Source organism: Solanum lycopersicum, chromosome 3 (genome assembly GCF_036512215.1).
Source record: "Solanum lycopersicum chromosome 3, SLM_r2.1".
NCBI classification, from domain to species: Eukaryota; Viridiplantae; Streptophyta; class Magnoliopsida; order Solanales; family Solanaceae; genus Solanum; species Solanum lycopersicum.
The window spans coordinates 3,747,783-3,757,226 of NC_090802.1; the positions used below are offsets into that span (position 1 = coordinate 3,747,783).

The window sequence follows — 9,444 nt, forward strand, 5'->3', positions numbered from 1 at the left end:
ACCGAACACCTTCCCCTCACAAAATAGTTGCAATTTTGTGTGACTAATTGTTTGATTATTTCAACGAAATTTGTACGGAATTGTTTATATTTTTTATTTACTATTAGGAAACTAAGGTAGATGTTTAAAAAGTTGCTCAAAAATACTACCATCTTTTCTTATTTAGGAAAAATATTACTTCAAAACATCCATTAAAATATGTACGTTATATATACCTTTGTGGCGCATAATTCACATGTATAATGTAGATCATACAAAAATATGATTTTCGACTATATTTTACTATTGTTATTGCATTGTACCCTTCAGGGTTACAATCATATGCATACAACAATATTGACATGTCAAAGTCTTCTTTTTCATGGTAGAACCAAGAAAGTTACAGAACGTGAAAAAGACCAAACCACAAGCCACGAGTCTATTGTAAGCAACCTTACCTGCATTTCTATACAAGGTTACTTTCACAACTTGAATCAGTAAACAGCAACTTCGCCTGTACCTGTTAAAATTCGTATGAACCATACAGGAAGAGGATGGTGGTCTATAGTTTCCACCTCTGCCTCTAAGATAGTATTACCAGTTTTACCTTGAAATCACCGGGGTAAGGGGAGGAATAAAGACAATGTAACTCCAGTAATAGAAATATTAGCGTTTGTAATTGCAACATAAGTCTGAGGCTAGTCGCTGTCTCAAGATTGACAGCCTCGTAAATATACGCAAGACATATAGCTCCAACAAAAATTGTAAATATCCAACAGATGGGGCTGAATTATACTAAGTAAATTTACAGGTTTGGATGTGCCCTCCCTAGATGTAGCTTTATGGGAAGAATGCAAGAGCTCAGACTTCAGTAAAACGAGTTTTCTCATTTATGTTTGACGGTGATCCTTCCCACAGCTCAGCTAGCTCCTTTCTCATCCATGAAATGACAATTATCGGCCCCAAAGTTGATGGTACCTATTTTAGCCAAATATAGTAAGTAAATGAGCTAAGACCAAACTGGATCATGCTTGTTATGGAAGCAGAACTTCTTAAACAAGCATAAGAGGATAATCTCAAGAAGTTTTTTTTTACGAGATAATCTCAAGAAGTTTTTGCAAAAGACAGTAGTAAACTACTAAAAATTTGTTACAAGTTCTACTTGCATTTAGTTATTTTTTCATTTCTGGAGTTTGTAGAGTAAAAAGTAGTCACCGGCTAGTAAATTAATGTGAACAATGAACTGAATCATATGTGCAAATTGCAATGCAAAGTTGCAAACTCTTCCCTTAGAAGGCACTAGATCAAATCTTAGGCAGCATGTAAGAGTCTCACATTCACGCTGGTTGGACACCACCTCGACGCTTTTGGATTTGATAAGGAAAAAGAAAACAAATTTGCGAAGATATAAAACCATTGATCTAAATGGACATTTAGGTAGACCTCCAAATGTGCCATCTTAAAAAGTTACTAGCATGCAATGTTTAAACCCAAGCTAAGCAATTTAACATTAGCAGTTAAATCAAAGTGAGAATACACATCACTTAACCACAGTTAACTGATAAATGTGTGTCTTACAAACACTGTCTAGCATTTATTAGTTTAGGGTAAACACCGGGCACGGGGTAAGTTGGGAAGGTCTATTAAAAGGGACAAACTAGTTAGTCAATTAGGTGGGAGTCATTCAAGTCTTAAAAATAGGGTAGAAGTGACAAATAGTATAAATTAGGATAAAAAATATTTTCTCAAATAGTCTGAAACTTTGAACTTTTACACTCAAGTCCAAAAAACTGTCGTAGTGGACAACTTCTTTAGTTGTCCAGACAATTTCAGTAGTTCTCCAGACAACTACGAAAAATGTTCTTAGTTAAGTCTCTTTATTAATATTAAAAATTAAAAAAGGAAAAGAAGTAAAGGGGGCCCAGTTGTCCTATTTTTTTAATTGGAAACCTTTAAGGCACTTTTAGCTCATTTTTCCAGGTAAGTTTCTACCCATATATACGACACTATGAGATTGAAGATCAAAAAGCTAGTGCACAGGCAAAACAGAATTCAATTATATGTAAATCCATAAAGGAACACGTGTGAAAGAGCAATCACATATGTGGGAATAATGCCCTAAATATAGAAGTATTTCCACTAAACGCAGGTTTATACCAGAGATCTGCCTTGAGCTGATACACATTTACTCCTGTACAGATGAACCAACCAACAATATAGAGAATGATGTTACATGATGTACACTATTTGCTGGTGACTGAGTCAAATTGATGAAACTATCAAGGGAGTTAACTAAAAGATAGAAATATAGAGAGCCACTCAAGAGACCAAAGATTTTAGGATAAGTAGTAGTGCGATAAATATATGCACTACAAGACTTAGCTCTAATAAGGAGAGTGAAAATGATATGAGATCGAATGCAGTGCCTAAAAGTTGATAACTATGATATCTAAGCTCAGACTTTAACGAGAATGGCATGACAATGAAGATGCAATATAGAATTAAAATATGATGATTTAAATGGAAGAGTGTTATGAAAGTGTTATGCAGTAGAAAGATACCTTCCAAAGAGTAAGCAAATCGTACATATTAGTTACGGACTAGAATGACTTATGAGAGTGAATTGTGAATGTCGAGACTCATCATTTACCCACGATATGAATGTCATGAAAATGTGGATGCCAAACTAGATGTTCTGGCATATAGTTAGGCTATATTAGAAATGGCCACATCCGACAAAGGGTGTATGTAGCACATGTATAGGATAAAATAAGAGAAAGGCTTAAATTATCAACAAAAAGAAGAATAAAAAGGCCTTGAGATAATTTGGTATGTCCCACCTGCCGATGAACCCTCAGTAGATGCGATAATATGATGACTAAAGTGATTAAAAGAAAGGGATGAGTAGACCTAAACAGATGGAGAGAATTTTTCTTGATATACCTATACCATCCCGGAATCAATGCAGACATAGCTAAGAACATAATAAGATGGAAGAAAAGGTCACATCTAGGTGATACCAACTAGATTGGATAAGCCTTTGTTATTGCCTATACTCATATTGGGCTTGCCAAGCGACGGGTCACGGGAGTCTTCTTATTATGACCGGATACATAACATGTAGGGTCGTTTACAACAAGTATGAAACTAAGAAAATCTCTAGTGTTTAAAAAAATTACTTCATATCACGAAATGGTGTGCCTTTATTTATCAGTCCAACACTAAACACACCCATAGGGACCATGGTTTTGTGTTACTTAACAGGCTCTTGAAAACCCACAAATAAAAAAGACTTGCAGCAGTAATTGGGAAGAGGTGTTGAGCTTCATGCAAAAATAACATACCAAGTATAGAAGTGCTGGTTGTGGCGAGTGAGTCAAAATACCAGCTGCTAAGGCAGTAACCAGTCCAACGGAATATCCTGCTAGCGCATACCAGATGTAAAACCCCTTTGGAGATGATATATCCTCCTTTGGAGGTGGTATATCCATGATGCTTCCAGAGTCCTTGCTCTTTCTATGGTCAAAACAGAGAACCAATGCTAAAAGCATAGAAGGAATAGCCTGAAAACACATAAAACAAATGAAAGCTCAGTCCATGTCAAACTATTTAGCGGGTGGATTTATGGAAGTATTGCATCGTGACTAATCACAAACAGGAGAATCTGTGGAGATCTTTACTGTACTCATTTAACACTCAATAAATGGAAACACATATCACGATTCATGTGTATATGCATTATGCAGTTAGCCGTAGATATTAAACATTGAATATTAGAGACTTATCTTTGGAACAATTGCCGACAGAATCAATCAAAATTTCAAGAATTGGGAAAAAGAAAAGCTTTTTAGGGTTTTTCCATGTTAAGCATGGTTCACTTTTTGTTCGCCGTCAGTATGAAGTTATCTTTGCACAAACACAATAATTACCAGACAAACCTGCAATATGTGTTTGGTGGTGAAGGTTCCACGGACAAAGTAGGATGGATTAGGGACAAAACTTTGTATTGATCTTATCCTACGTTCTATGACAGAATTTTCACTTGGGGTGATAATTACTATATAACTAACACGATTTAAGAATTAATTACTTTCTCAGATTTAAAACATCCATATGAGTTATGACATACTGGTTACTAGATCAAATTTACAAACTTCTACCTTTATACTTTTCATTGCTAGAAAATGTAACATAGAAGCCTAATTAATCGATCAAACTAATGTCAACATTAAATGTCTATCATAGACTATAGGGAGAAGTGATTATTTTCTTTTTTGATACATTCTTTCTTCTGAATCCTTTTAGAATCCTTCCGGGAACATGTGAAATAATATATAGCGCATTTGCATATATTACCTAATCAAAAAATGCATTTGCATAAATAAAACAGCAAAAACTGTCTTGAGGTTTTTCATTGATCTCCAATGTAGTGACAGTAAGCCTTTGAAACCCCCCCCCCCCCTTTTCCACCAACCCAAAATAATAAACAGAAAAGAAAAAGAAATAGGGAAGAGTACAGATATTACATTAACTAATTAATAATAACCAAGAAAACAAGTAAAGATAGAGACTATGAGAAAGAAGGTAATATAACCAACAACACTAAGAAATGGGTCCAAATTTGCCACCTCAAAGCCGTGATGCAAGCCCTACCAGAAACACAGATCATCAATCATGATCTCTTGTTTACGCCAAAAAGATCCACTTAACTACCAGAAAAATATACGAAATTCCCAGTGCCCATGCAGCTACCAATCATAGCTTACCCTAACATGAAAAAGGTCTATCTGTTCATCATACAAGCCAACACATCTAGAATTTCTTTTACTGCAATGCATGGTTTGACTACTCACAATTGTCTTCTTTTCCCTTCTACTTTAATACTACATTCTTGAAAGTGTGGAAAAAGAGCTATTACTGTCAGAATATGAAACCTAGTGCCTATATATGGTTCAATTACGCACAACAGCTGATATCTATTAATATAGAACAAGAATTCCATACATCATTATTTATTTATTTTTGTGACAGGGAAAACCTGTAGCTGCTACCCTTTGGGTGTGCACAGGGTAAAAACCCCACTCCTATGCAATAGCTCGCAAATCACACAGGAGAGGTAACCCGCACTAGGCAAGCACGATGCGACGAGCTCGACCAAGAATGAAGGAGAACTTCATCAGATTGAGAAAAATTGAAATGTCAAATGTTGTGTCTTATCCTCTATATATTTTTAATGCAGACAAAATTAAGATGCTAACAAAAAGAGTATAAAACGAGACATTCGTTGACCATTTTACTTATTTCACAAATAGGAAAATGTATTTACCATGTCGCCAAGACCCAGCATCATGAAATCAACAGCAGCATATCCAGGCACTACACCACCCAGTAAGTTTCTAGGGAACACAATCTTGACAGGCAACTCGAGTTTTTTGGTTATCAACTGCAATCCAGGAAGGCTCAATCTATTCGCCACTATGTGTACAGGATTCGATGATTGCTGGGTTGCTACAGACACCATGACATTTGCACCAAAGAATCTCTCGGAATAGAAAACCCAGAATATATCATATACAAACAAGCAGCCAAGGAGCATTGCACAAACCTTAATGTTAGGAAGGCGAACATGGCTCACAAACGCAATACAAAGAGAGATGCCCAGCAAATTATTCAGTATCCAATGCCCAGAGAGAAGCCACGCTATAACCGTGCCAATGCACAGCAACGTCAAAAGGCCTTGGATCCTAGTAAATGGCTTCGAACAACAGCGAGATACGAAGGGATCAGCTAAGCCAAATCGAGACTTGATTTGGGCAATATAAGGGAAAAGGCAAAAGTAAAGAGAAGATGCTGAGGCAACTGCAGTGAACACAGTGAGGATCTGTGAGACTGAAGAGAACAAATAGAACATCATAAGCAAGCTGCAAGAGCTCACTACCGGGATCATAAGAGCCTGAGACCTGTCTAAGGTAATTGATGCTTCAGACCAATCACGATTTCTCTCCATTTCTTTGCCATAATTTAAAGCCCGGAAGGCAGATGCAAATGACACAGCTATGGCAGTCAGAATAAGAGCGATGGGTGCTGGTTCAAGCAAATACACTAACTTCCATAAAGACTCCATTCTTAACAAAGTTGTACACTTCTCCTAGTGCTGCCTATAAACACTTCCTTTCAGAAGTATAATAATGTTAAAAATCAAACACTTCTCCTTATTTTCATAAACTCCCAGATTTTGCTTTTCAAAAGATGCTTAAGGTCTCCAAACACCTCGTTCACCTACTGTTTCCTCTACTTCCTTCCCTTCCACTATATAGAAGTTGCTCCTTTACCTTGACCAATCGTCACCGCAATTCAAATAAACCTGAAAGGACAAAGAACTAAACTGATGAATTCTTTTTGTTAGTAATAATTCACACATATTATTACCTTGATCAATCAACAACAACAACAAAAACATAACCAGCGTAATCCCAAAAGTAGAGAGGTTTGAGAAATAAAAAAGCAACTGAAGTACAAGAAACAGCATCCAATTTACATTGATCAATCATCCTTCAATTTTATTTTATTTTTAAGAAAATGCGTATTCATGTAGCTTCATCAAGCAGACGAAATCAACTTTATCTAAGAACAAGCAATCGGTACCGACAACTCCACGTTCCATTACATCAATAAAGCTGTATTCTACCCAATCAACTAAAGGCGAAGAACAATCGATCTTCATGATGATAATTACGAAAATCAATGAATTATACCACACTAAAAATATGCAAATTGGGGCTTTTTTAACAGTGAATTTACGAGATCTTTCTAATGTTGGACTTACCTTGGACTTGATGAACTTGCCAGAACTCGTCTTTCTCCAACGCCTCAACGATCCGGCCTGATGAGGGTTTGCTTATCGAACGTTTCAACCGGAGAAGAGAAGGCAATTCTGTTCTCTGGAGATTCAGTGTATCAGTGTGAGTTGCTTTAGTGAAATGAAAGTGAATATCGCCCCAATTTTGTGTTGGTAACAAATAAGTACGTAACTTTAGTACAAAGTATTAAGGAGCGTTTGGGGATTGGGAATGAATTTTTTGAGGCCAATTTTCACGTATAGCAAATAAAATATTTATATTTGTATACTATAATAAAGTTTGTATAATTGTGCTACATAATAAATATAAAAATTGTATAATTGGCTATACATATACAGTTGAAGCAAATTGTATAAAACGAAGTGTATAAAAAAAAAAAGATAAAGATACTTGGACAGAAAACTAACTATATAAAAACGAATTATATTATTATAAATGTATAGAATGATTATATACAAATTGAGTTTGTATAAAATGAGAAAGAGAGAGAGACAAAAGAGACTTGACAAGGAATATACAATTTAATCGAATTGTATAAAACAAGAAAGAGAGAAATTAGATACAATTCGAAAATTGTATAAAACGAGAAAGAGAGAATGGCAAAAGAAACTGGGCAGGGAAATATTTTTATTGTATAATTATAAGTGTATAGGACGAAAATATATGTAGTTGCATGTGTCTATACAATTTTCTCACGGTTTATACAAACAGAAACGCAATTTATACATTTCGCTTCTGTTTGTATAAGTGAAAAAGGCGAGGGTGGCGAGAGAGATTTGGGAGAGTGGCGAGCGAGATCTGAAAGAGGAAAGAGAGGGGAACAAAAATATTTTATACAATTTTCTTTACTTTATACAATTAGAAACAACTTTTATACACTTGTGTTTGTATAAAAAGTGAGGAAGCGAGCGAGATATTTGGGAAAGAGGCGCTTGACAATTTTTTGCAAATATTTGCTATAGAGCACAATTAAATCAAACCCTAGCTACTCCATTTATTTTAGGTTATTAATTTGCTGTTATATACAATTTTCCTAATTTTAAATATGTGAATTTACATATATTTTCGTCCTACACACTTATAGTTATACAAATACAAATATTATTATATAAATTACAATGTATAAATAAAATTATATAAAATCGGATAATTTGTATGAAATTGAATGTATTCAACGAATTATACAAAATTATAAACTTTCTAGCAAATATATTGTTATTGAGCGCAACTACATATTTTTACTTAATAGGGTTTTTATTACTAAAAAATTATATTTTATGTATCAAATAAAAATAAAAATAATTTTAAAGTTTTACAAAATACATGAGTGGAATGTGCTTAAATGGAGTAATATAAATAATATTTTTAATTATTTACTTTAACAACCTTAGGATGAAAGTTTTATTGCTAAAAACATACTACATAACATGAGAATACATACGTAAAAATATTTAAGCTAAATAAGATTAAAAAAATTATTTAAATAAAAATAAAAGTTGTTTTAAAAATAGTGACAAATAAAAGTGAATCGAGAGAGTACTATAAAAGCTTTAAAAATCACGCTAAAATGCATTTAGAAATATATGTATATATCTTTTAAGCTTTAAAAATCACGCTAAAATGCATTTAGAAATATATGTATATATCTTTTTAATTGCATGCATCAAATTATTACATTTGTTACTAAAAACTACACAAGTTATTCCGTGAAAATATTTTTTTTTTAAATCTTCAAAAAGTTAAAGCAACAGAATTTTAAATAAAATCATAGATAATTAAGGGCCCGTTTGGATGGGCTTAATAAAAGCAGCTTTAAAAAAGTATTTTTGAAAGTGCTGAAATTTATTTTTAAAATAAGCAGTTATGCGTTTGGATAAAAGTGCTGAAGTTGTATGCCAAACGTGAAAAGAATAAAAGTGCTGAAGTTGTTATGCCAAGCGTGAAAAGGGGAAAATGGAAGAAAGAGATGTTAGGGTTATATGGGTAATTTGGAGATTGTATAAAAATATTAAGGGCAAAAAGATAAAATTGTGGTCAACTTAAAACAGCTTATAAGCTAAAAAAAAAAAACACCCCTACCCCAGCTTTTAACTTTTGGCTTAAAATAACTTTTTTTTAACTTAAAATAAGTTATTTTGAGGATTGCCAAACAGTTAAATAAGTCAAAAACCAGCTTTTAAGTCAGTTTGACCAGCTTTTAAGCTGAGCCAAATAGGTTCTAAGTTCAATCACGCACAATTTTTTTATACAATTATGTACATACATATTTCTATATATATATAATTGTGTTTTGAAATTAGGGAAAATAAAGCTTCAACGAGTAAAAATGCTCTTCTTGTTGTTATGAATCAATATATTTATTTTGTTTGCTTGTGAAATTTAAAATTTAAAATTTGTTGTTTATGTTTCTTCAATTTAGAAGTTACGGATCATAATAGGTATATTAACTAACTAATTTATTATATATTCTCAAAAGTAGTTCAATATTCTCCCCCAAACACATTTCCCCTTCTTTGTTTTTTTTCCCCTACTAAACAGTATTATTTAGTTTTCTAAATTGAATTATATTTTTTGAAATTATCCATACTTTTAAATTTAAATCTAA

At 33.5% G+C, this 9,444-nt stretch overlaps 1 protein-coding gene across 1 annotated transcript; it reads right to left on the bottom strand.

The window, feature by feature from the left end:
• Positions 1–634: 634 nt before the first annotated feature.
• Positions 635–7,066, bottom strand: LOC101253359 (signal peptide peptidase-like 1). Its single transcript, XM_004234354.5, has 4 exons — positions 6,806–7,066; positions 5,306–6,343; positions 3,324–3,542; positions 635–957 (listed from the first exon to the last, which is right to left on the bottom strand). Exons 2-4 carry the CDS (start codon positions 6,101–6,103, stop codon positions 841–843), a joined length of 1,134 nt encoding a protein of 377 aa, XP_004234402.1. The 5' UTR covers positions 6,104–6,343; positions 6,806–7,066; the 3' UTR covers positions 635–840.
• Positions 7,067–9,444: the final 2,378 nt, after the last annotated feature.